General features: G+C 40.9%; 1 protein-coding gene and 1 long non-coding RNA gene across 2 annotated transcripts in view; one reads left to right on the plus strand and one right to left on the minus strand.

The window, feature by feature from the left end:
* GANC (glucosidase alpha, neutral C) lies at window positions 1–27,464 on the plus strand. The gene is made up of 24 exons (XM_075427305.1): window positions 1–234; window positions 1,142–1,204; window positions 2,771–2,879; window positions 4,415–4,542; window positions 5,054–5,236; window positions 6,111–6,159; window positions 7,575–7,641; window positions 9,032–9,128; window positions 9,715–9,895; window positions 10,786–10,939; window positions 12,112–12,347; window positions 13,511–13,637; window positions 14,543–14,622; window positions 15,519–15,662; window positions 16,042–16,138; window positions 16,522–16,623; window positions 17,121–17,364; window positions 19,085–19,149; window positions 20,275–20,351; window positions 21,516–21,590; window positions 22,017–22,130; window positions 22,678–22,790; window positions 24,303–24,406; window positions 25,298–27,464. The coding sequence occupies exons 1-24, from the start codon at window positions 206–208 to the stop codon at window positions 25,405–25,407; spliced, it is 2,748 nt and encodes a 915-aa protein (XP_075283420.1). The 5' UTR covers window positions 1–205; the 3' UTR covers window positions 25,408–27,464.
* Window positions 16,538–27,750, minus strand: part of LOC142362071 (uncharacterized) — a 12,820-nt gene continuing 1,607 nt past the window's right edge. Inside the window, exons 2-3 of the long non-coding RNA XR_012764629.1 lie at window positions 25,142–25,291; window positions 16,538–16,615 (exon numbers count right to left, since the gene is read on the minus strand). This is a non-coding gene — a long non-coding RNA (uncharacterized LOC142362071). The remainder of the gene's footprint in view (window positions 16,616–25,141; window positions 25,292–27,750) is intronic.

Here is a 27,750-nt window from a genome sequence, read left to right on the forward strand (position 1 = left end):
ACCACCCCCGGCGCCGATCGCCGGCTGCCCCGGTGACAGGGGACCGCGCTGGGGCCGCCGTCAGCTGCCGCCAGCGAGGCCAGGCCAGGCCGTTGCGGGGGAAGCGCCCTGCTGCTCCGGCCACCGCCGCTCCCCTGAGCAGCCCCCCGGGCCCTGCCGCCGGCGGCGGGCGGTTGCCGCTTCTCCCCGCCAGGGCAGCCCCGCCATGGAGGCGGTCACGCCGGGGGAAGTCAGGTAACGCTTCACAGGGAAAAGCAAGGGCCCAGAGCCGGGCGGCGGCGGGGGCCGGGCGGGCCGCGGCCCTCCGGTTGCGGGGTGCGGAATGCGGGAACGGAGCCGCACAGACGTGGAGCAGGAGCCGTGAGCGCCCGGGTGTCTGCAGGCGGAAACGGGGAGGGTTAAATCGGCTGAGTGCGTAGTTGCTGTGAGGTCTCTAACAACGATCCAGGTCTATTAATATTTATTTCACGGTAATTGTGACCGAGTCTTCACGGCTGCCGTCTGCATTGTATATGCGGCATGTATATGGTTAGTAAGTGTTTTGTAAGCACCAGCTCTTCGGCTGCCGGCACCGATACCTTTTTCTCTTCCTTGTGTGTCTGAACTTCGCGTGTTGTGGGAAGTGTTTGCTGACAGGCGCTGATGGCAGACCAGTTATTCAGGCAAGCCAAAAATTTACTGTGATCTAACAGATCTAGAAGTTACCTCAAGCCTAGAGATAACATAGAACTGTCAGCAGAGCCATCAGGAGCCTCCCTCCCTCATCGGTCCCACTGCAGGGAGAAGGGTGCAGGGCTGCTCCTTTGCTGCCAGTCCTGCCACTTCCTCCTTTCTTATTACTGAAACGTAGTATTTGACTATAAGGACTGCGGAGAGAGATCTGGGTTCAAAATGCAAAGCCCCAAGAATTCGCTCATGCTGAAACTCAGCTCTGTGAGTCACAGATTCAATCGTTTGCCAGAATTATCAAAGTTTAAAAGGAAGTGGTTTAGCATGGAACTAAATGTGTAAGAAATTCTTCCCGTATCCAAACACAGTCATTCAAAGTCCGACATGTTTTATGTCACCACGGTAGTCTGCACTCTCTTTAATCCTTACCCCTCTCACACATATAAACATTTTCTTTGTCTGCTCTTTCTAGTGTCCAAGATGAGGCTGTGGACAAAAGCACCTTTAAGCAATGCAACCAGATTGCTTTTTACAGGTAAAGAGAAGAATTGTAGTGTAGGGTTTGTTGGTTTGGGGTTTTTTTGTTGCTGTTTTTTTAACTAGTAATATTAAAAGATACAGCAAGTAGTTACACATTGGTTTTTAATCACAGCAAGTCTGCTACTTTCAGGATTTGTCTGTCAAAGTGAGCATTTCACTCACCTGTCAGCAAGCAATAATCACATTTTAAAAGGTGGTATCTTACATACAAAACCTCTTCTGTTAAAATTCAAAACAGTCAGTCCCCTCATCTGACAAAGCCCCACCAGTGTTTTAACTACAAGTACCCTCAGACACAGGTTGTTTCCTTGATGTGGATATTTCTTGAATATCCATAGTTCAAAACAACAGAATTCTCAACAGAAACCATTGGCCTGTGACAACAGCATAAATGATTACAGTGTTGAATAAGCAACCTGGCCACAATTCAGCATCAAATCTAAATTCTAGCTCATTAGTCTCTTAAAGCTAGTATTAACCTTAGTGATCCTTCTCATCCCACTTGTAACAGATACACCTCTCCTCTAGCTTTTTTTCCTGCCATCCTCTGTTGTCTTCTACCTAGTGCTGCCTGGGTGAAAGGAATGACTGCCCAGTGTTATAACAATTAGCCACTGATGTAGTGGGTTACAGTTTCAGATATTCATTTCTGTTCTGCGGGAAATTGCATTCAGAAAACACCAAATAACATTTTGCCAGTGAGAGCAGGACTACTTCTGCTTTTGACACCAGCCCTGTCTAGCCTGTCACCATTTTAGCATAACACACCTAATTTCTCAGCAGAAAGTTGCCACACGTGGGCAAGCATCTTATCCTGTCTTTGCTATGCTTTTAAAAGAAACCCTGTATCTGATTGCTCGCATTTGTGCATATCTGTTTGCAAGGAAACAAAGTCAGTTTACTAATGAAGAAACTTCCCTTAAAGTAGCTTCCAAGACACTTATCTTCAAGTAGTTCGTAAAACCTGGGCTCAGCAAGGAGCATGCTACAAACAGTTGAAAAGAGCCTCTGTTTCAGGGTCTCCATCCTAAAAATATCATCAGGGCCACAAGCTGTAGTCAAAACTACAGTTAGGCAGGCTTGTTGAAAAACAGTTTCCTCAGTATGTATTCAGGAGGTTACAGATCACAAACATACACTGCTTCATCACCACAGAACGTAGCAGCTATTCACCAGGGGGTTGCAGACCAAACTGAGGTATATGACAGAAAATGAAAAACGATTATTCAGCTGAAATTTCTGGGGTCATGGAAAGAAGCATAATGTAACTGGGCAACTGAGAATTTAGTTGGACACTTGAATTAAGACTATTATTGTTTAAAAAAAACCTGTAGGATGGTGATAGGTGACCAAACCCCTCTAACATCTCATTCATAAACACATATGTGTGCTGAGAACTATATTCCTCTTCTTCTCCTTGACTTGAAGCGCTGATAATAATTGTATTTGAAAAAATTCAAGACAAAATTATTAAGTAAACATTTATAACAGTATTATGTCCCTCTGTGTAATATAACCCACAACAATTAGGGAGACCATAAATAATTTTCTGTCTTGACAGGCGTCAGAAACTTCTACATCCTGGAAAGTCCTTGTATCGAGCATTGTTGGATTCAGTCACGTTAAGTGAGAAGAATGTCAAATTCCAAGTTATTCATGAGGAGAACAAGGTGAGTTCCCACCTAGCATAAGAGGGTGCTTACAGAAACAGCACTGAATATTATCAACAAGTCTGATAATAGTTGCAGGTTCTGAGATTCTTCTGTGGTAGATATTTAAGATACGATGCAGAGTATCAGCGTAGAGATGTCCTTACTGGTCAGTATTTGTTTGACAACTTGAGATGTGCTAGGAGAACAGGTATGTTAAGGAACTTGAAAAGAAATCTTTAGTGATTTTATGAAAAAACTGAATAGAACTCTTATTAGCTGAAAAAAATGTTTTTAGTTCAGTTTTCTCCACCATTCCAAAATAATAAATTATTTTTCTCTAATGGAGTAAGAAAACTTATGTTCCAGCACCTCCTAACCGTACCTTTCTATTTGTATGTTTACTCAAAGGCAGTTTTTTCGGAAAAAGAAGTCTTCTTTGCATTTAAGAAGATAGATGGGAAGAGGGATGTCTTCTGTTTCTCTAATTCAACAGTGTGGCAGCTAGCACATTCACTCACAGAACAGGCAACTTAACCCATCCTCAGATTATGGGAGTTTGGAACTACAGCTCTCTTCTATGCTCTAAGCATCACCCTATGTAGATAGTCTGCATAAATGTATTTTCTGCCTCCCCGAAGGTTAATCCTGACCTTCTTTGCAGTCAGCACAGAAAAAGGAGCCCATTTTTTGTCTAGATTTTAAGGCAGATGAAAGACTGAAGGCTCTGTGGCTTCCTAGACTATTCAGGGGCTTATACAAAGATGCCATAATGCAAAATATTTCCTAGGAAGCAGGATCTGGAACTCCAAATGAATCTTTTCTCTCTTGCTTACTCTCCTTCTGGTCTTATGGCTCTTTCATTCTCTCATGCCTTTGAAGAGTGTGGGGTGGATTGGCTTCCAGGTAGTGGGAAGAGATACCATGCCAGAATTCTTCAGCCAATTTTGTGTCTCATGGGAGGAGAGATTAAGAAAGGAAAAAACAGAAAAAAATCTGCGTTGTGGTGTAGGGATCCTCCACAGAAGAAAATTGAGTCATTTTATATGAGCTAGAACAGAGTGGCTTCCCAGTTCCCTGAACTGTGAAATAGCAAGTTACGTTGGGTAGGGCAGTACTATGCATTTTCATTAGGTGTCTTTCTGACACAGTTCATCAGTGTCAGCATCACTGTGAATACTAGTAAACACAGAGCACTGACGTTTTTGCAAAAAAGCCCACATCTCAGTAGTATCCCACTCTTACGTTGACAGCACAGTAGTGAAATTATCCAAACCTCAAGATTATTGTGTATTACCCCTGTCTTCCGTGCTGCTTGTGTGGAGAGCTGCAAAACACTAGACATGGAGGTAAAGAGGATGCTTCTTCAAAGGGGAGAAGTAGAGTTAGCTGGCATAAATTCAGATGGATGATGACTGTTGCTCAGCAGTGCTAAAGAACATTAAGTCAGAAAGCAGGCATGTTTTTTTCCAGACAATAAGTGTTTGGTGATGTTGAGTTGAAAAGTATGTTGGTATTTGTTATCACTACCAGTTTATCTGTTTGTTTGCTCCCAGGTTCTTCTACAGGTAGAAGTTTCTGAAGTAGAAGGCAATATTTTCAGGCTTAAAATTGATGAGGCAGCTCCTCTCAGAGCAAGATACAAAGTTCCTGATGTTCTTATAAAGGAACCTACTACCCAGAGGTAAGTGATGGGAAGACGATTTAGCACCTTACTAACTTATACAGCTTCATCTGCAAGAATGTTTTCTTTTCTCTGTCATTTTTGCTACACTACAGTTGTCTCTCCAAAATACAAAGTTGTTACAGGAAGAGAAAATAAGAAATGCATGTGATTACTTTCAAAAATTCATGTTAAATACATAGGAGAAAGTTTTGTCATATACATAAGAAACTTGAGGCTGTTTGACCCAATCAGAAAATAGCCTGCTTATTATGATGCATCATTTTTACCTAAGGCATTACCTGTTAATGTGAAAGGAATGCAAACTATGGGTAGTTTTCATGGCAGCTCAGTAGCCACCTGTTGCACTGTGCAGTGAACCCTGAACATAGCATGTGAACATTAGCCTTGAGGTGTTTATAATGTGTGCGGATATTCTCAGCCCATCTTTTGTTTCAAATCATTATTTAGTTACAGTGGATTTCACATGCTGCTGATTGATGTAAAGCTGTTGTCACTTTTCATTTGGCAGACTCTTCATATCCCAGAAGGAGGCAGGTGTTTTGGTGCTGTCAAGTGTTAATGAGGACTACAAATTTCAAGTCACAGCAAACCCCTTCCAGATTGAGCTACAGGCCAAGGGAGAGGCTGTTGTGGGTATGAATTCCAGTGGGTTGTTATGTTTTGAGCACCTACAACCACCTCCCCGTGACAGGTACAGTATCTGTCTATTGCATTATAGTATGTACTGATTGTGCTGTAGCTAACGATAAACAATTCTATGGAATTGCAGTTTCTGTGATAGAAGCTCTTATGTATTGAAATCTGTCTTCTCTTTTACTTCATACTAGTAAGTACAATGGTAAAGTTTTAACAAATAAATTCTAGATCAATTAACTGCAGACTGTTTTAAACCCTTGCAGCAGCCATGCGCAAAATGCTAACCTCATTTAATGGCCAATTCTATAAAACGCTAAAGTATCCTCATACCCCTTTCTTGGGAATGAGTGATGGTAGTACAATGAGGTTATGAATTTCATCTCCTTTTATGACTGGATTTACTGTTTAGGTCAGTTTTATTCACCATGTAAGCTCTTGAAGTAAGTTTTGTTCAACTTACAATGTGCCATATATCTGCAAGACTTTATAGGTCAATTCCACTGCAAACTGCTGAAAGGGTGAGAAACCACAGTGCAAGACGTGTCATGACTAGGTAAAGAGCATAGCAAGCGTCTCTCCTAGGGAGCCTTATTTCAAAAATTGTGATTAACAGAGAGCCCTTGACAAAGAATAACAATGAAGTTAGGATTTTCTGGGCGGGTAAAACACTGGCACAGTTAGAAATAAATGTGAAAGGCCAGGGAGCCAACCTAACTCAAATATGGAGTGAAGGTTATTTTAAGACATTGCATATTAAAATTATTTGCCAGTTAGAGCTCTCAACTATGACATCAGTTTTCAGAATAGTCAAGCACCAAAATTCTTACATAATGTATAAGGCCATGCATAATGCTGTATGGATTTTCTGTTTGAAATCCTTCCTTACGTTAACAATAAACTGATTATTTCTATGTATTTGTTTTCACTAGAAAACCTACAGCAGAAGACAAGGAGGAGGCAGCAAGTGATTCCTCTAAGGTAACCCATACTTACTCCGATTCCAGCATGAATGTTTTGCAGAAAAGAGAATTGATTAACTAGAATCACATGTTCATGATTTCTTCTGGTACTATGTTTACAAACATAGTCTAACCACTTTCCAGTGAAATTCAAAAAGAACGTGGTATTTCATATTTAGATACTTTGCAGATTCATAGTTGAATAAAGGTTCATCAGTCAGGTAGATCTGGCTCAAAAATTTTTTTTCCACAGCCTTTTTTTTTATTTAGAATTTCTTTCTCTTTTGTTCTCTCATTTGATTTGGACTAGATGTGTAACAGGGAGTTTTGTTGTGATATTTGGTCATTTTCAAATTCCCTGTTCATTGCAAAGATAACTTCAAAAGAACAAGACCTGTTTTATAACAGTCCAAAAATATGGCTCCACATACTTTCATGCTTAGTACAGAAGTAAGATTCTCTCTGAAAAAAGACCAGGTCCTGACAGTGCATACAGGCACATACGAGTTTTCTCAGGAGGCTGAGTTAATGTTCATGGTATAATTTTAGCCTCCTGTGGAGCAGATGGCTGCTTACCCCTCCATCCTGTTATAAACGGCAGGAGATGTGCTGCCTTCAGCACACTTGTGTCTGAACTCTGGGTTCTGCCAGGGAGCCTGCTTGCTTTCGGGGATTCACGCAGCTGCAAGAGGCCACATCTGCTTATTCTGGAATGAATGTAGAAAAGAAAACCGGGAAAGACGCTGAAAAAAGTGTAAATTTTAGGACAGTGAATGGCAGGGCACAAGGCTCAAAATTTGAAGGAGGCTAAATGTGTGAGTTACCCACACAGGACTCTGGAGAGTCTGGAGAGGTTTTTTGTTGTCTGAACCTTACTGTTTAGGGGAGTGGGCTGGTTTCTGTTTGCATAGGTTTTCCTGTTTGGTTCCATCCGTGCAATCTTTGCATTTCATAATCATGTTCAACATCTGGAAGAAAGACATTTTTTACCGTGGGAACAGTCATTCACTGGAACAACCTCCCCAGGGACATGGTAGAGTCCCCATCACTGGGGGTTTTCAAGATGCAATTGGACAGGGTGCTAGATAATCTCATCTAGGCTTCCTTTCCCATGAAAGATTGGACCAGATGATCATTTGAGATCCCTTCCAACCTGTCCTATTCTGTCGTGCTATGATTCTATCCAAGACCTCAGGTATGACTTTTATGCTGTAGCAGAGTGCATGTATGCTCCACTAGCATGTCAGTTCTTCAGTGTAAATTCCTGCAGCAGGATCTGAATTGTGATTTGGATTTATTTATATTAACCGTACTTGGCAAAAAATCCCCAGCAGTTAACAATGTACAAATCTCATGTGAATAAATGTATTTTTCTTAGAAATACATTGTGTGAGCAGTTGCATTTGCTAGGCTTAGCTATTTCTGTTTATGCAGGAGAAACAAGAGGACCTAGGTCTCTGGCAAGAGAAATTTTGTAGCTTCTTAGACATCAAAGCTCATGGTAAGTCTCAATCTAGCTCTGAAAACAGCTTTACTGCTTTGTGTATACCTGTGTTCATTCATATTTCTGTCTGCTTTCTGTTTAGCCGTTTAGTGTTTATCAGTGTCTTGCTTGCTCCTTCTTTTAACTTGCCTATCAGGTATCCATGATGGGTAACTAATTTGACAAAAGTACTGGAAATACTCATTAGATTTCTGTTCAGGAGAGAACATGTTAAATGTGACCCATTTCGTCAGCTCACTGTGTACTGTTTCTGACACAGCATAACGCTATCTGCATTGGCTGACTGGTATATAATGCATTATTTCCTTTGGATTTTCCTTTTGTTCTCTTTTAGTATCAGCACATAACATTGATTTGACTTGCAGTTTATTCTCACAACATATCAGAAATCATGATATCTAAGCATTAGTAATTGTAGCAGAAAAACTCTTTTTAAGTGGGTGACTAAAAAAGGAAATACTGAGCAGTCTTGAGGGAGAAGAAGGTTATAGAAACCTCTAGGTCAGTAGCTCAAATACAGTTAAATTATTAATTACCAAAATTTATGACCATCTGCTGTCCGTCCAGTTATATTCTGCATTAATTCAGTTAGTTAGCTTTGTTCATTAACACTATCATGCACACTTTTATAGCAACCAGCACTACCCAGCAGCTGCAGTAGGGAGGGGGAAGTCTGAAAGAGCTTTCTTTTGGTGACAGGGGCTTCTTCAGTTCACAGCCAAGACACCGAGGGGCAGGAAGCTGTTGCCCTTGTTCATGCTGTATCTGATGTATTAGGCCAGTATCATATTTTCTCTGTTCCTCTGTGCTGGAGGAGCAAAATCCGTATGGTCTGGTTCTGATCCTGAAGCCACTGCTTGTCAGTCTACAGGATCTCTGGACACCTGCCAAAAGTTGCTCTGGATTCAGTAATGTGACAAGACACTATCACTAGCAGAGGCTGTTGTGCATGCTACTGCCTTGGCCGAGGCTGAAGAGAAGAGCAGTAGAATACAGGCAACTCTGACTCTAAGGTCCACTCTGCTGTACCACTGCACTGCCAAGCTTGTCTTGTAGGTACTGGGATAGAAACAGGAGATAATTGTAAGCAGTTTCACTAGAGTAAAGAAGTGACCCACTATTGCATGTATTTTTTTTCTATTGAAGTGATCCATTTTATCTTCTAAGTAGACCAAAACCAGAATAAATACAATAAAATCTGTTTAAAACATCACCTCTATAGTACATAACTAGTAATGAAAGTAAAGTTGAAAGCAAGTGTGAAAGAGCTGATTGTTAAAATGTGCTTTTTTTTTTTTTTTTCCAGTTAGGTTGCGCTGCTCTGTTGCTTTCAGCTAAGCCTGAGAATAGAATTCTCTGCTCTTCTCTTTTAATGTTATTCCCACAGGTCCTAGTTCTGTAGGCATGGACTTCTCTTTACATGGATTTGAACATGTTTATGGAATACCACAACACGCAGAAGCACTTCTTCTCAAAAATACCAGGTAAATGTGACAGATTGCTAGTGAAAACAGTATTGTTTTCATAGAGAAGAGCTGTAACATTGTCTTACTAATTTAATGCTGACAACAGCTTGAGATATGCATATTGTGTAGTGTATATTTTAATTTATCGATACAGCAAGCTGAGTCATAACCCTGTCCACATGGAGCAAGTTGTTCTGCTTTCCCTTTCCTCTCTGCAGTTTCATGCATGATGCCTTCTGTTCTCTCTCAATTTTCCATGGAGTTTTTTTTCAGAATTGCAGGATTGGTCATGTTTAAGCAGAACTCTTATAAGAGCAACTTCATGGGAGGATGGGAGAGTTCAGAATTCATATTTTAGGACTTAGAGCAAATAAGCAGTGGTCTCGCTGGCAGCAAAAAGTGTCATTTGATTCAGATAGTTAGGACCAAAGCAAAGAAGCAGTAATCTAAGCTATCCACATTTCAGCTCAGGATGCTAAACAAAAGACCATAATACAGAGCGTTTACTGAGTGTTCGCTGAGTTTAGTGGGATGGCAATAGAGCTAAAATTGGCCTAGTGCAGGATGCTTAAATATAACAAACACATCTGTCTGTTTGTCCTAGTGATGGTGATGCCTACCGGCTTTATAATTTGGATATTTTTGGCCACAAGATACATGACAAAATAGGCATTTATGGTTCAGTGCCCCTTCTCTTAGCACACAAGCCTAACAGAACTTCAGGAATCTTCTGGCTGAACTCTTCAGAAACGCTGGTGGATATTAGTAGAAAGGCAGTAGCTGAGGTGAGTTGCTTACTTTCCTCAGAATTTAATAATGAAAGAAAACACTCCAGGGCAGGGCCAACAGGAACATGGCAACATTATTGGAGATTTATCTTTTGCTGCCTAATGAAGAATTGTCAGTCTCTTCCTCCTGTCCTCCCTACTGCTAAATTCATTGTATTAAACAAAAAAAAAAAAAACAAGGAGATGACTTCTTTCAAGAGTCAGGTTATAGAACCTGTATCTTAACAGGTCTACAGGAGAAGGCAGTGAGGAAAATGTAATGTTGGAGCAGAAAAAAATCTACACAGGTGGATGCAGCAGGCAGAAAAAAGGGTGGACAAAAATCTTGACAATCTCTTGGATTTGAGGAATTTTTCTGAGTGTTTAAATTCTAGGAATTCCACACATTTCTGCTTAGCAGGCTCATTCTTGTGTGGAATGTAATTGATCTTCAAGAAACATAAAATGTTTAGGAAATGAAATCACTCAACTCCTGAAACACAAACATAGGAATTCTGTTAAAATTGAAACAGTGGAATCAAAAAATCTTGCTTTATTCCAGCACTTCATTACATTGTTAAAATTATTAATTTTCTTTGTTACTCGTAGTGTAGTTGTAGATATTACTCAAACATCCTGAAGAAAATGCATAGTTTTTAATTACAGAAAAGCTTTAATTACTTTGCCCCTCATCACCCATTTTTCCTCATCAGTTACTGCTCTGTATTTTGTATAAGCAGTATGCAAAGGAAAGGATTTGTGAAGGATATATAAGAAACATTCAGTGCATATTCTTAATACCTGCCAGGTAAGTGTTAGTGAGTTTTGTGGTTTTCCATCCTTGCTCCTTCATTGAACACAAGTTTGATAGAGAGAGATATTTAGTTTTACCTTGGTTTCCTTCAAAGCACATGCCATCTGGATCGTCTGCAGAGACTGCTAAGCAGAGAGCAGTGCCTCTAACTGATGTGTGCTGGATGTCAGAAAGCGGCATCATTGATGTTTTCCTCCTGATGGGACCCACCGCGTTTGATGTCTTCAAGCAGTTTGCACAACTGACAGGTACTAACTCACATAATTGGAGTCAGTACGGCACATTCACCTGGGAGATTCTGAGGAACATGCTGGACGCACAAGTGGGTTAATATTTATCCAGCCCATTGTGTGCAGGTGGCCAATTGTTCTCCAACTGCAGTTTGTAGAGCAAGGCTGGTGTTTTGTGAAGACAGGCCTCCATCCTTAGGGCCAATTGAGAAGCCAGCGTAGTTAAACTTCTCCCTTAGATGAAGAGAGGAGACACAGGGCACTAGAACTGCCAGTCGCCATGAAGACGGGCCACCTTATAATGAGAAAAGACTGAAGTTACGGAGTAACGTATGCTGGAGAGTAGAGAAAGAAGATAGGTAACTGTCCAGTGTGTTCGTTAGGGAAAGGAGCAGAGATGGCATGCACATGTGGGAGAGGAAAGAAGCAAGAAGCTCAGGAAGAGACTGAAAAAACAGAGGCAAGAGGACTAGCATTTTATGAAAGCAAAATTCTTTATGTACAAAACAGAATTAAAAGCACAGAAACATCTCTGGTAGTTATTTAGTGTGTTAGCAATGATTCTTTGCTGCACAGATGTTGTGGAGAAAATGTTGTTCAGCTGAACAGGAATAGGAGAGCAGCCAGATCCCAAGATCTCACCAAGCAGAAGTGCACACTTGGGAAAGATTCCTAGCTCCCTTTCGCCATATGCATACATACATACATACATGTTTTCTAATTTTAAAAATTCCTAGCAATTGCAGTTTCATGGTTCTCCTTGTACTGCAGCACCTGTGGGCCTGTTTACACTACTCAGGTTCAAGCAGTCACCGGAATTTCATTCTACTGATTAAAATCTGTTTAATTGTTTGCATTAATGACAATTAAGATTATCTAGAATATTTTTACATTAGAAAAAATTCAAGAATAAATTTGTATTGGTTACTGGAATAGCACTTCAGCATCATGGAACAGCAAGTTACTATCATTATAGCCCACTGCTCTTTCTGGCTGTTGAGCCCGTTGTAATGTTTGTTATTTCAAGAGTTCAGTCACTTTGGTATGAAGAGCATGCTCTAGAGTCAACCTAGTCCTGCATTCCCTAGCTCCAGAAAGAAACATATTAATCATGTTAACTTTTGTAGAGTCTCTAGATAAAATCCTGAAGGGCATTAACAGTGTTGTCTTCATTCATATACTCTTCCTAGGCACTCAGGCCTTGCCCCCTCTTTTTTCTCTGGGCTATCATCAGTGCCGCTGGAATTATGAGGATGAGCAAGATGTCAAGGCAGTAGATGCTGGCTTTGATGAACATGACATTCCTTATGATGTGATATGGCTGGACATAGAGCACACAGATGGCAAAAGGTATTTTACTTGGGACAAAAAGAAATTCCAGAACCCCAGAAAGATGCAAGAACATCTCAGGAAGAAAAAACGCAAGGTAAGTCATACAGCAGGAAGAAACTATTTCTTTGTAGTGTGAAGCTACCCGATCTAGCTTTAACCAAGGTATTACAGATACTGGAAACAGTTTAAGTATAACAGAGTAAATTAGACTGTTGTGGGCTGGTGATGCTTCCTAGCCACCAGCTGTCTTGTTTAATTCAGTTCCTCATGGCATTTTGGTATTTCATGGTTTGTTCTGTACCCTGACCATAAGGCTAAGTTTGACCCATGTAAAGTTCCATCTCAGAAAAGCAGCCCAGTGCTGTCCTTGATGGGCACTGTAGAAAATTTTTCTTCTTAACATGAGCTTTCACCACTAATGCTATCCTCATTTCACCTTTTCTTTGTATTCATAATACTTCGTATTTTCTGCTTACACTAACTGAGTTTTGTCCTTTATGTTGACGTGATTACTTACCATAAATGAAATGTTTTTTCCTTCTGGTGAAGTCCTGGTATGATGTGCAGTCTGTTAGCTTAGTCTTTATTTCTGCTTTTACAGCTAAAATATTTTCCTTGAAATGACAGAGGTACTAAAATGTACACAGTTAATATCTAAAAGTTGTCAAATAGCTTAATGCTTGATCTTTGCCAAAAGTCAATGAATGGAGGACTGTTGAAATAGCATTCAAGTTTTATAATCTCTTAGTTGGACCTATAGTAGTTTCTCAGCTTTACAGCAAGGCAGTTAATGGCAGCAGAAAGTAACAGCAAAATATGTGGATGTTTAAAAAAAATTCAAAACTTCAGTTGCTGTTGTATGCTATACAAACTGAGATATATTTAAATGTCGTAAGGCAAATGATTTTAAGCAGGGACATGAACATGGAAGTCAGATATTTTCCCATTCACAAAATACAGGAGTGAATTAGAGTGTTTTTAGGGGTTGAGGTACTTGTTTTTATCTGAAGCAATGTTTTTTGGCCCTTATTTTAGAGGGGTAAACATGAATTCATGCCCTCCTTTTAAATTCAGCTATTATACATAAGTCTAGTACAGTATATACAAGAACTGGTAACTGCTTTCTAGAATGAGTGACACAGCTACCTTCTTTACCTGAACTGAAATCATTATCTGCCTTTTATCAAAAGTAAACTTTTACTGTTTTATTTGGTACAGTTGATACTAATGATGCATTTTATTTCCTTATCCTGGCAGCTTGTCGTCATTGTAGATCCTCACATTAAGGTTGATCCCACATATACCCTGTATTCACAGGCAAAAGACAAGGGATATTTTGTGAAAGACAGGAATGGGCAAGATTTTGAGGGCATCTGTTGGCCAGGTAAAGAACCACTCTATCTCTACATTTCAAGCTGTTTATTTTAAAAAATTTTGCAGAATAGTTTAATTATGACCCATGGAGGTGGAATTAAATTCTTACATTCCTTGCATTTTTTGTGTATATTCGTAATTTCAAATACTTTCTGGTTTCTTTTGTACAGTCATGTTCTAATTGCCTCAGCTGTACAACTTCCTGTGTTATGTCTGTCAGCTCCACAGATAGTCCCAGCACCTAGAGCTAAAAAAGTTGGATTTGTTGATCAGAACAGCCATCCCTCTTTTCAGCTTGTCTTGGGTAATAGAAATGTAGTCTGGTCTGCTGCGGTGAGCACAGCTTATGTAGGCTGGATGAAATTAAGTGAAGACTTCGTTCAATCATAATACAGTGATTTGACATTATTTTTCATGAGGAGATCTCATTGCTGGGAAGCAAAGGATGCTGTCCCCCTTCTTTGCAGACAGAGAGCCCACAATCCTGGCAAAGGAGTGAATATGGGAAAAATCAAGCATGAATTACAGCTTCTAGTAGCATGGCAGGATGTAGTTATTCAGCTTCTCAGAGAGACTTTCCTGTTTGAGCTTAAAATACCAAGGGTGCTGTCTTTCCCTGGCTTCATGTTCACACCTGAACACATTTCAGACTGCTAGCAGTCATCCTTAAATGGTGCTGAGCTTCAGACCTCCAGAATCTATGTGTGCTGGTCTGCATAACATGGCAAGCGGTGTACTGAGTTCCAAGTCAACCTGCAATTTGTTCTTGAGCTTCTGTCTCAGAAACAATATCCATGACATATTGCTGTCCGTTGTGGAAAGCATCCTAGCTTTAAGCTGCTGTATTTATGTGCAAAGACAATGCATGCATACTCTTAAAATCAGGTAAATAACCGGGATCTCCCACATCCACAGGTTCCTCATGTTACCTGGATTTCACCAATCCTGAAGTGCGAAAATGGTATGCAGATCAATTTGCCTTCAAAGCATACAAGGTGTGTATTTATTTGCTCTGATCTACGTGCCCCAGAAAGCCTGAAAATGGGGAAAAGAGAGAAGATAAACCACTGGCTAAGGAAGCTGGTGGCCTTTGGTTGCTATATTATCGTAATGTAGAGGAAAATATCTTCATAAGCTGAAGTACCACCAAAGAATTTTCTCCATGGACTTGCCTACACTAAGAAGGCTGGAATCTATGTGCCACCAGTGAACCTACTCACTTAGTTGCAGCAGTAGGATGGACAAACTGCAGGCATTTTAGCAACTCATGATCTAATACAGCTGCTGCAATTCCAGCTTTGACTACCATGACAGCATGCAAGGAGTGATGCGGGAGTGCTCTCTCAGCTCCTGGTTGCTTCACTCTGACCTTCCTTCCAGCACTCCTGCCTAGTGCTGAAAGCATCTGGGTGGGCACTGCTGGACACCTCCAGTTCCTGCCCCCACCCCAAAGTTCTGCTTTGCAGTAGGGTTGCTGAAACCACTCGCCTAGTAGACATGCATAGTAGACATCTCCCTTGCTGCTTTTCCTCTCCAGTTTTTCTCTTCTGGCCTTCACTGATTTTTTTCCTCATGGCTATTTAATACTTCTCTTTTCACAGCCTCTTTTCCCCTCACCAGAAGGCAGGAATAGCCAGTACCTACTGAGTTTTCTAAGAACTGCAAAAATCAAGTGGGCTTGTAGGCTGCCACCCTGACCACAAGGGCCATCAAGAGAGATGAGATGAATGACTGGCAGCTTTCAAGTGACCACAGGAATATAATTACTATCTCTTTCTTTGCTGCTGCTGTTTCTACTCATGCCCCAGACTGATCTGACACCCACTAGAGATAAACACACTGAGTCACAGCAATGGCTCTGTTATGTCCTGATTGCAACCCTGTCTCATAGGGATCCACTAATATCCTCTTCGTATGGAATGACATGAATGAGCCTTCAGTCTTCAAAGGGGCAGAACTAACAATGCCGAAAGATGCAGTGCACTACAACAACTGGGAACATCGGGAAGTACACAACCTCTATGGATTCTACCAGGTAGAGTATCTGCAGGCACAAACCAGCAATTATTCTCATGGAGTATGTCTAACGTGGTAATTTTCACAGTAGTAGGTATTCTGTAAGCTTCATCAAGGACTGAAACTGCTGTGCTGGGTATTGCTATGTTTGAAATAAACTGTGACTGATCACAAAAAAATGTGACAACATCTGTGCCTCTCTTGACTGTGACTACAGGATGCTAAATTTTTTATTTCATTCAAGTATATTGTAGTAAGAAAGTGTTGCTTTAATAAAAGGTATTATTTGTGGGTAGAGATTTCTTAATTTTCCTGCCTTGGAAGGGCTAAAAAGGCAGTGTAGCAAATATCCTAATTATAGAGTTTGTATTCATGACTTTTATATTCATGATTTTCAGCAAATGGCAACCGCAGAAGGACTCATCAGACGTTCTTCAGGAAAAGAGAGACCATTTGTCCTCACACGATCTTTCTTTGCTGGATCACAGAAGTACGGTAAATAAGGACTAGCTGGATGCCTTCCATGCTGCTTTGTTCTGTTAAGTTTGGTGTGTAGTGGTTAAGTCTAGAGAGGACAGAAACTATCTTAGAAATACTTACATGGTGAGCTCATAAGAGTGCAAGTGATTAAAAAAATCAGTAGAGGCTGGTGAAATGTGTACAAGTTAAAGGCGGAATAACAACTTGTGTCCTGTGACAAACCGCTATGTGCTTTTATTGCCTATGTCACAAGTGTGCATGTATAAAGAAAAAAAGTTGCAATGAACAGCAGTTCACCAGTAGTTCATGACCATTCTTGTCTTCTTTCCTTAACTGCAAGCATAAGCTGAAGCATACGCCTAACTTTCCTGTGTAATGCTGAAAGTGGGTATTTCCAGGGGCAGTGTGGACCGGAGACAACACAGCTGAGTGGGGTTACTTGAAAATATCCATTCCGATGCTTCTCACCATAAGCATGGCAGGGATTTCATTCTGTGGAGGTAAGGTGTTTAGCTGGGGTTACTCACTATGCATAAATCACTGATACCACCAAGCTTGTATCCCAAGATAGACTTCAACAGAGATGCTGGAAAGTTCAACAGTCCAGTGCATTTCCAGGCAGTTTCACGGATTAGTCTGGTTTCAGAAGCCACTAACCTGGGCTCTCACCATCATTTCTGTATGAACTCTTATGTAGTGGTGTTTGCATTCCATCTGGAGCAGCTCAGGTGGTGTTCCGTAGTGTCCCTGTGACAGTCCTCTGTCACTGGGGAAGGCACTCAGCCTCCAAAAGCTCTCTTGAGATTTTTATTAAAAGGTAACTTGTTACACAAGTTTTCCACTCTTATTTGGACAAGCAGCTGCTCAACAGCAGAACTGCAAGCATGCTGTGAAATGCATGGATTTATACACTTGGAATGTTTGTTAGAGGAGAACTTCACATTTTTCAGAATAATATCCAAAAATGTGTATTTTTATTTGTCTGCGCAATATCTAGCTGATGTGGGAGGGTTTATTGGAGATCCAGAACCAGAATTACTTGTTCGCTGGTATCAGGCTGGAGCCTACCAGCCGTTCTTCAGAGGTCATTCTAACATGGAGAGCAAACGGCGAGAACCGTGGCTCTTTGGGGAGAAGAACACCCAGATCATCAGGGAAGCCATTAGAGAGCGCTACGTCCTCCTGCCATACTTATACACACTGTTCTATCGGGCACACACGGCGGCTGAACCCGTTATGAGGTAAGAGCATAAGTCAGGAGGTTTAGTGATTATCTTCAGGAAGTTACTTGGAAGAGGGAAGTTAAATTACCACGTCTTACTTTAGTGATTACTTGTTTAAATATTAAAAAGAAAAAACACACAAAAATTCATAAATTCTCTTTTCATGCAGTCTGCAAGCTTTGGTAGGGTTCTTAGAGGAAAATTAGTATGTTTTGGGTTTTTTCGAAATGACACCTGGAACGCACCAATTCAATAAACATTATACATTTTTTAAAGTACTATGGACTCCAAACTTCTCCTTATCATAAAGAACATTATGTAGTATTCCAGCCCACACTTAAAACAGTGCTTAGTGGACTCTGAACTTGCTGACCTAAAACCATAGAGGCCATTTTGCCCCTCGTGAAAATATTTGTTACTGCTGAATTGTTACTGTTATAAAAGCCTATTTCATATCGGTAATTTGATCATTTACCTCTGCAGTATTTCTTATAATTTTTCTTTTAGTAAAGAATCTAATAATCTAGAACAGAAATGAAATTAGAAAATAAACTTTTGCTCTGCTGCTCTCTAACCTCTAAGAAGGTGTCTCAGTGGAACTGAATGCAACAATCCTTTCAACAAGAGATGAATGTCATTAATCTTCCTGGTATTGCTATGTCTTTGAGCTTGCTGTAGAAATGTACTTTTGCACCACTTTTACCTTTACTTATTGTTATGCAAATACAATACATCTAAGTTTTCAAAACATAAAGGTCTTTTTGAAAAGGGTTGAGTGGCTTGAGTTCTGAAGATGATTTGCATTACAGACCTAGTGTGACCATCTGTCTGCACATGTATAGGTGTAGATGGCCCTATTGTATGCACTGACATAGACAGTGGGTTTCTGTCTTTCTTGAAATGAAGTTTATGTTGACATGTGCACTGCCCACAATATTAAATAAAACTTTCATTGTGTTAAATTTGTTGCAGTAGGTACAGAATTAAAGAGGAAGTATGGTATTTTTCTCACTGAGACAAGCAGAGTGGAAAAAGCACATGAACAGCAGGGCTGCAGTGAACAAGTGGATGCCTGTGAGTGAGCAGGTGAACCAGGCTTTGTGTAAGCAAACTCAGATCCGGTCTCTGAATAAGCTAGTGTTGTCATAATCTCTCAAACTTTAAATATACAGCTCTGAATGAGCTAGTGTTGTCATCATCTCTCAAACTTTAAATATCCATCTCCTATTCTGTAACAAGATGGTTATTGCACTACGCGTTTTTAAGAAAGACTGAAACTGAACTTCTGGTGGAGGTTTTTCAGTCGTGACCAGAAGGAGACATGCTATAAAAGCAGTAATGAGCTGCTGAGAACAGAACGGACTGTGCTGCAGGGACTAGCTCATCAGGTGTCAGAATTGCTCAGAGACTGACAGAAGGCTTATACATCCATTGCTAGAAGGAAGGTGTGTGTAGTGCCAGTTTGTAAGGAAGAAGGCAGGAGGGAAGAAAGTAAGGCTGCAGGAGGCCAAACCATAGGTATGATGGAGGGTCTTAACCCATGTTGTACTGGAAACTCTCATCAGTGACTCAAAGGGGTACCTTAAGGCACAGAAGAGGATCTTGCCCTATATTCAGTTCTTGATAGCTGTATCTTGTAAAGAGAGGGAGAAAATGGAGCCTGAAAATGCTAGAAGGCCTTGAACAGGCTGATGGGAGAGGGGAAGCTAACTGAATCCTGCTATCTTTCTTTCTACAGGCCTCTCTGGGTAGAGTTTCCAGGGAAAATAGAAACTTTTGCCGTGGAAAATGAGTACATGCTGGGTAAGCAGGTGTCTTCTCATTCACAGGAGTTTGAGTTAAATATTTTTGAGGTGATAGAGTGTCACATGACAGAAAGAAAACGTGAAAACTCTGCCCAAGGCTTTTAAAAATTATACTGTAGCTGAATAAAGAACCTGAGACCTCTTTAAGGGACCCAGTTTTAACAGCACTTTGAAAACAGGGGTCATATGAGATGCAAAAACTGAGCTCAATCTCACTAGTCACTTTGAAAAAACATGGTCTGTTTTGACCTGAAACATGGAAGTTCACTGTACCAGCTAAGACCACAACCTGCTTTAGAAATGACAGTAGCAAACAACTGCCATCCAAAGCTGATACTGTTTTTTACTCCAGAGTGGCTGGCTGCTAAAGTCAGTTTTCTCGGAAATTAAGCTTAAGCGATGAGTGTGGTTGTGTAAAGCACATTCAGCCTATACAGCAAGAGAGAATGGGAGAGGGATGTTGCATTTCATTTTTTTTTTTGTTACCTCTGGGCTCAAGAGTGCCTACTAATGGCTTACAAATGAAGGGACATTCACTCCTTTTGTAGAAATCTGACCAAGGCAGGCAGGACAAGGCAGCAAAGCTAAGTGTGGTGAAGCAGAGCATTTCAGAGCACTCTTGGAGCTCAGCTTGCATGACCAGTGGGCAAGGTGAGAAGTTGTTTATGCAACTGTGCAGTCTATATACAGTAATATATTTTTCTTAGAAGTAAAGAAGACGGAACCACGGTGCAATAAGCTTAAGCAGATTTTTTTTTTTTTTTTTTTTACGAGGACATGCCTGTCTTCCACTCTTTTGGTTAGAAAAATGTATTTTTTTGTTCAACCGAAGAGCAAACAGGCAGTCCTCTCTTAAGACTACGAGGAACCCAGAAGTGCCTCCAAGCTGGTGGGTATACAGTGCAGCCCAGCTGCATCCCAGTGCCGCAGCAGAACAAGGCCCAAGCAGCTATCGGCTCTCTCCACATGCCTTTTTTTCCAGTAGGAAGTGACCCTGAGCACATAGCATGCCCAAGCAAGCCCCTGAAATGGCTATGGGAGGCTGACAACCCCAGAGCACACAGCTGCTGCTCCGATGAGATGCAGTCTTGATGACCACAGCCATGTTTATGTTTTTCTCCAGGAAATGCTTTGTTGGTGCATCCAATCACAGAGCAAGAGGCCAAGACAGTGAGTGTTCTGCTTCCAGGGTCAGAGGAGGTGAGGATGAATATGAAGCTGTTTAGCTGTTCAGCCCAAAGAAGTATTTTATACACCTTCCAGCTCCCCATCTTGTAACTGCTGAGCACTGCCACTGTGCCAAGGGCTGGCCAGCCATTCTGTGCCACTCTGAACCTTCCTTCCTTTGTGATACCTCGCATGCTTGGCTCACAGTAAATGTGCTTTCTTGCTTTTCCAAGAGCTGCTGCATAAACCTCAGGTCTCCTATAATTTACATCTCCTCTCAAGGCTTGCTGCTTCTCATGAAACCCAGCTTCACTAAATTGTCAGTTCCCTTTTGTTCATGTATTTATATTTGGGTTAAACTTCTTTACGTGGAAGAAAAGGAATCTTTGACAAAAGGTCATAAGGAAATCAGAGGGAAGCTGTGGGGAGGGAAAATTGTAACACGGAAGTACAAGCTTCAGTAGTCAGGGACGCGTGTAGCAAAGACTTCGACATGTACAGAGATCAGTTCCTCTCTAAAGTTATTTAACCACAGGACGGCACTGTGGTCTACTCCTACACAGAGTTAGTTCCTAAGGGAAAGCCTGAGACTCTAGTGAGGAATGAGAGGCAAGACAGCAGCAAAGGGGAGTGTGCAGAGCCTTGTGACTCCACTAGTGCACCTGAGGACACTTAGAATTCTTCTCAGTATAAGGAGAAAAACAGACTGGGCTCTCCAAGCAAGTTAAGAAAAATATTTTTATCTCTGGGGGAACTGACTGCCTGGCACACTTAAAGCAGTTAAAACTGCTGCCCAGTATGGTGCGTGGGAAGCTTCAGATGTAGCTCTTTTTTGTGACCTGTTATTAGCAACTTTGTTGTTAATTTTCACTTCAATATAAATATGCTTATTCTGGAACTCAGCATTTCTAGATTAAAAAAAGAAAGGTATTTCATTGTTTTGCACTTCAGATGCTTTAAGACACACAAGATGTTATGCAAACTATAGAACGATCAGCTTATTTTTGTGCTTCAGAAATGAGGATTTATTATTTCCATCCAGAAGGTCATTTGATTTAAAAAGTAAATGCTATTTCTTGCACATCAAATGGGTGTTAAGAATAGTGACAGTAAGGTGAAGCAGAAGAGTAACTGCATCTGCAGAGGGAACAGATCTTGCCATGTATGTCATGCTCATTCTTTTTTCATTTTTCCTAGATTTGGTATGATTTCAGAAAATTTAAACAAATGGAAGATCCAGGCACTCTGAAGATCCCAGTAACACTGGAGAATGTATGGTTTTGTTTTAAAATACTACTTCCACTGAGCAGAAAAAAGAACAAATAGGCTTTTGTTTTGTCAACATTCAAAATCAGAAAAGTGACATTTCAATTTTCTTGTAGGAATGTAATCTAAAACAACTTTTCCAGAGAAGTCCCATCTCCTTTATTGTTAGATGGAACGCTAATGTGTCCTGGTGGTAGAGAAAAGTGAGATAATGTAAGGGTGACTTCTCCAGGCAAAGATATTTCACTTCTGTTTATACAGGAAGATTCCTGTAACTATTCCCATTGTTAGTTGAATAGTTTTCTTTGTGTACTGGTGATAAAAGTTCGTTTCTGAGCTTTCATAAGAGCAAGCTTCAGTTATCCCTGTTCCAAGTTAACATTATATGATCAGAGTATATGAACCTTTCTACCCTGGTTTTGTTTTTTGCAGATTCCTGTATTCCAGCGGGGGGGCAGTGTGATACCTCTGAAGACCACGGCTGGAAAATCCACTGAATGGATGATAGATATTTCTTATGAACTCCACGTGGCCCTGGACACAGAGGTACTCTGAGATGATGTTCCCTTTACAAAGTTGTATTTTACTCCATCTGACCTTTTTAGGTCCTTGCTGCCTGTTTGATCAGCACAATGGTATCTGTATGCCCAGTGGCTCTCCTCCAGTTCTTCTATTTGGGGGGGCTCCGACCTCCATCCCATTGTTCCCTCAAAATGAGACTTTCTGAGTATAGCAGAGGCAGAACATTTTTCTGACCTTTCTCAGCACTCCTCTAGTCCCTTGGAGGAAGGAGCGGCGAACGGGCAGGCCACAAATGTCCTCTTGGACACAGAGCGCGAACTTCCCACAACTGTCTTTTCTAATAAATGAGGTGACACCTGGTACCCACATCAATTTACAAAACCAGGATGTCCAAGTCTTTAAGCACTCTCAAGAGCTGGACTCCCTGAGCCTTTCAGGGATACAAGTCGCTAAAGAAAAATAAACACACACCCTTTGCTATGAAGCATAACATGTAGCGAGACATTTTTAGTTTCATTGTCCAGCACTAGAAGCTTCTGTTAATTTGTACTCCGTCTGATGTGTTTCACAGGCCTGTGCAATGGGTGAGCTCTACCTAGATGATGGGCATTCATTTCAATATCTCCACAAGAAGCAGTTCCTGTATCGCAAATTCACTTTCTACAAGAACATTCTCTCTTCCAGGTAACAGCAATTATGGACAAAAGCCACCAATGTGCTCCCATTGGAAATGCCTTTTTTAGTTCATGAGGCCTTCTTACAAATGTAGAAGTATTAGTCTCATCTCTTGCTTGGTGAAGTCCCAGAGCATTCAGAATCTGTCATAAAACCGCAGACGTGAACAATGTTCTGCATAAGTCTAAAGGCAGCAACACATGAAATACTGAGTTGTCTCATATTGTTTCAGTCTAGTCAAATCTACAGATTTACTCAAATGCAAAGAAAGTCATCAGCAAGAGTAAAGCCTATCAGAGAGACAAAAGATGATAAACTGGGAGATATGGAGATAGGCAACACCTGGAATGTTTGTTTTTTTCTAAGACCTTCACTGAGAGGGTCACCAGTCACTGGAACACGCTCCCCGGGGAAGTGGTCAAGGCACCAGGCCTGTTGGTGTTCAAAGAGCATCTGGACAATGCTCTTAGTCATATGGTTGGGTTTTAAGTAGTCCTGCAGAGAGCAGGGAGTTGAACTCAGTGATCCTTATGTGTCCTTTCCTACTTGAGATATTCTATGATTCTGTGTGGAAACCACAAACAGACACCATTACACGCAGTCTCCATAAATCATCAACAAACGCACCGTATATATTAGCAAGGTAACATATCCAAGAAGAGCTCTTGAAAGGAAGCATGAGGGGATGCAGCCTGCAAAGGTTGACTGAAACAACCTAAAAGCCAAAAATATCTGTAGCTGCTTGTAAGGAAAGAGATGCTAAATATGTATGACACTTCTGCTGCTGAGGTATGTTGCCCACATGGCTGTGCAGTGTGTAAATAGTAATTTTACAGGCATTTATTCCTTCGGGGTTCAAAATGCACAGAAGGTGGTCCTAAAACTACAAAATTTCACACAGAGCAAAACTGTAGACTGGCTTGGATAATGCAGTTAAAAATATGCTTCAAACCTCTATCTGGGATACGAAATCTGAAAAGCTTACAAATTCAGTATGGAAAAGAAAAATATTGCTAAATTGCTAGCAAATCTAGAAGTTGGAAAAAAGTCATATTGAGGTGAATGATACAACACTCTGTTCATTCCAGAGAATTTCGTCTTGATTTGAGTTTTTTTAGAGCTTTTTAATAAAAATTAAATTAGTTGCAGAATGAAAGATAATTGTGCCTCAGATTGAAACATCTTGAAAAATGTTAAAATTAGCTTTACATTTATACTTAAGAGTTTTAAATACAATTTTGCAAAAATTCAGAACTTTTCTGGTTGTCAAGGCCATGCTTTTTGCCACAAAATATCTTCTTAATCTTTTTTTCTTCTGACTTTGTGAAATCTGCTATGCAATGAAAAAATTAGCTGATAATGGGAGAAAGTTTTACTTCTTTCAGGAGAAAGGTAAATAGAGGAAAGGAAACCATTACAGGGAACTCTCAGGGTGATACTGTAGTAGCACTTTCTCTGTATGATACTGAACTTCTACTGATGGACAGAAACTAATGTATATGAAATAATTTTCTTTTTCAGGTGCACAGCTGGAAGTGGACAATACCACACTACATGTGTGGTTGAGCGGGTGATAATTCTGGGATTTGGACAGCAACCCACTTTTGTGACAGCCTGTTCCAAGGGTAATGAACTGACTTCTGTTTTATTACAATGTTTCGAAATACTGTTGCTCTGCTGCCATTTGCTAGAGATGGCAAAATGACAGCTCTGTAGAGTAAGTGTTACAGCATAGGTATCATCTTTGTTTAGTTTTATTTGCTACTTTTTTGATATCAAAGACAGAATTTAGTGAAAGGAGACAGCAGCTGCTCGCCACTAATACTACATGCAAAGCTGAAGAACGCTTGCTTTTTAAGGCAATAGATGCATCTGCAAAAGTGGTTCAGAATTAACAAGTTCAGATAACTTTGTCCTGCATGGCATATGACCAGAGACACCATTTCAAAATGCTCAGATCTGTACATCTGCCTAGTCTAGAGTAGGAAACTGGCAGACAAAACCAGGATTACTTTTGTGTTCTCTTACTTATTCAAAAGTGTCTGGAGTTCGTGGCTATGTGGGAATCTGTACAAATTGTGAGGGATCCCATACGGATAGGCAGTAGCATCTACAGAAAGAGTTTATCATTTCAGGCTGCTCTCCAAGCAGGTGCCTTCACTGCAGGAATCGCGTGAACATGGACTTTCTGCCTCCACCTGTCAATCTTGAGGAATTGTAGGGTGCTTGGAGGAAAACCTATGCCCAAACAAGGGTTATTTTTTTCAGAAAAATCCTTGAATAGTTCCATAGTTTTATGTACCCTAGTTTGAAAGGTCAGAAAAGAAGAAATCATTTTTCCAGTTCTGCTGCATTCTTACCTGTATACTGGGCAGGTTTGACTGCTATTTCTTTTTGAATCCATCCTTTCCACCAGTGGCAGGGACAGTCTGAACTGAAAACTGGAGGGAGTCATGTGTAACTGTTTCAGAAGGGCTCTTCTTAAATCATGTAGTAAACTCTCTTGTCTTCTTCAGATGGGAAAGAAAAAGAAGTGGTTTTCACATATGATAAGACGACCTCTGCACTGACGCTGGAAAATTTAGCCCTGCGTGTTGATGCTGACTGGAAGATTTGCATTAACTGAAAGGAGACGCAACTTCTTCAGAGAATTAACATTGAGAGGTTGAGAGGAAATAAGTTGGCAGGACATAAAATGTTCGCTTGAATCCAGTCAAATTGAGGAACATATTTCCCACCCACACCCTCAAACAAACGTTTCCTACAATTTTTCTTTTAAAGCACTAATTTAAACTTGGGTAGCTCTTCTGTTTGGGAAAAGCACTAGGATTGTGTCTTTAGGGGAAAAAAGCTAAATACTCTCTGCTCCAGGCTAGCTTCAGTTAGGCATTAAGATTGAGTTCTGCCTTCACTTGCACCAAAAAAATCATAAACCGATGGGGTGAGATTGTGGCTCGTTGGCATGGGGTTTAATGTAAGTGTTTGGAAATCCCACTATTCAGGGACTGGAGTACTTGAGAAGAGCAGGTCTGGGCCAGTTTGACAAGCAGTATCAGTAGATATGCCTGACGCAGAGGTTATCACCAGAGTTCTGCCTGCAAGCTGCCTTGTGAAAACAAATGCAGAAGGAAACACCCAGTTGGATTACAGACACTTCCCCTTTCCAGTCCTTATGACAATGCAAAATTAGGCAGTCTGTCCAGGAAAGTAAACAGGCCAGCCGAACAGTTCAGTCACTGAAGGTGAGGTTTGAGTAGGTTGTGCCAGTGAGTTATGTGACAGTAAAAGACAGTAATGTGGGAGTGCAGAAGTCTCTCCAACAGCTGGCTTTGAAACTGGTATTTGGATTTTGAAAAGTCACAGGTCTACGTCAGTGCAGTACTGGCTTCGGGTAGCAGCTAGACTCACATGGAAACATTTTTTCCATGTTATTGCTCCCCTCTCTCTGCAAGTACTACTTAAAAAAAAAAAAAAAGTTTTGTTAGGAAAGAATTGGCATTTTTGGATGATTGAATGTCATTCGTTAAAGCCAGCCCAGGGAAGCTACTCTGCTTATGGAGAGCTCTGCTTGTCCACAGCTTCCAACTCTTGCCAAGGTTTGGCTTCCTTTACACATATTTTAATAATTTCTTGGTCAGTTTTTCATATCTGGCTGAAAGTTGAGCTTGGCATTTATGAAGCAAATTTTTAATTTTAATAGGATTAATTCTGCATTTAGCCATCCCACTTCATGCTTATTCCCCCATTCTCTTACAACTCACCCTAATGTTCCCTTGCCTCCTTTTCCCACCATCTCTGCAAATGGAACTGGTGTGTCCTGATGCTTTCTTCACTTTCAAAACTAGGAGACATCCTGAGTCCCACATCCCCTACATTCTGCCAGTTCCCGCAGCCCTTTGCATATCAGGCATCTCTTTTCACAGGCTACCATTGCTCCACAGCTGAAGTTGTTTGCCCTTTCCATTTGCTACACTTGTCAACTGTATCATTTTAAAACTGGTTCTGCTTTGAGTCAAACCTGAACATGTCATCAGTTGGGTTTTGTGGATATAAAAGGGCAAAATTTACTTAATTTATTCTAACAAGATAAGGAAGTATTTTCTAAAAACAGAAGTAAATTAACTCTTAGGAAACAGAGAAGGATGGTCACTGTTTTCACCAACTAAAGATAATGTAACAGTCAGTTTAGCTGTTGTTGCCTACTCTTCTTACTAAGTCCTCACTGGGCTTGGTCAGTCATTTCCACCTGCTGCTGTTCATCCTCTGCAGGGCAGATTTCTGGGAATAGTAAGTTTGAGAGCAAGCTGTGATTACTCCACTCTTGACTACCAAGCACGGTTTGTTCCCCACCAGACCCTTAGGTTCCTTCTTTTTTATTCTGCAGAGCTGTTTGTCAGCCCCTTCTGGCAGGCAGTGTGAGCTTCCACTCCAGGAACTGGCAGCCTAAATACTGCTGTGCTTAATGCAGATAAATTAATCCAGGTAGAACAGTAGCAAATAGGTCTTTTACATCTGTGAGAAGAGAGACAGACTCTATTTTTGTATCAGCTTCTAAGCTTTAATTGATGATAGCTTCTTATGTTAAGCATAGCAGTGATGTAACTGTTGTCTGGAGCATTTTAATGAAATGTTTTAACTGCTGTTTCTGAAGTTGGAAAGTGAAATAAAGTAACAATGAAGTGAGTTACATGCCTTACTCCTTCCAACCTTCTTTCAACTGTTGGGAATCACTACTAAGTATTCTTCCAAGGTTATCTGGTTAAAGTGAATGACTAGCTTTTGTACTGTGGCCCTCAGTATGATATCTGCACAGAATCACAGAATGGTAGGGGTTGGAAGGGACCTCTGTGGGTGATCTAGTCCAACCCTCCTGCCGAAGCAGGGTCACCTACAGCAAGCTGCACAGGACCTTGTCCAGGCGGGTCTTGAATATCTCCAGAGAAGGAGACTCCACAACCTCCCTGGGCAG

This window comes from Opisthocomus hoazin, chromosome 7 (genome assembly GCF_030867145.1).
Source record: "Opisthocomus hoazin isolate bOpiHoa1 chromosome 7, bOpiHoa1.hap1, whole genome shotgun sequence".
Taxonomy (NCBI): Eukaryota; Metazoa; Chordata; class Aves; order Opisthocomiformes; family Opisthocomidae; genus Opisthocomus; species Opisthocomus hoazin.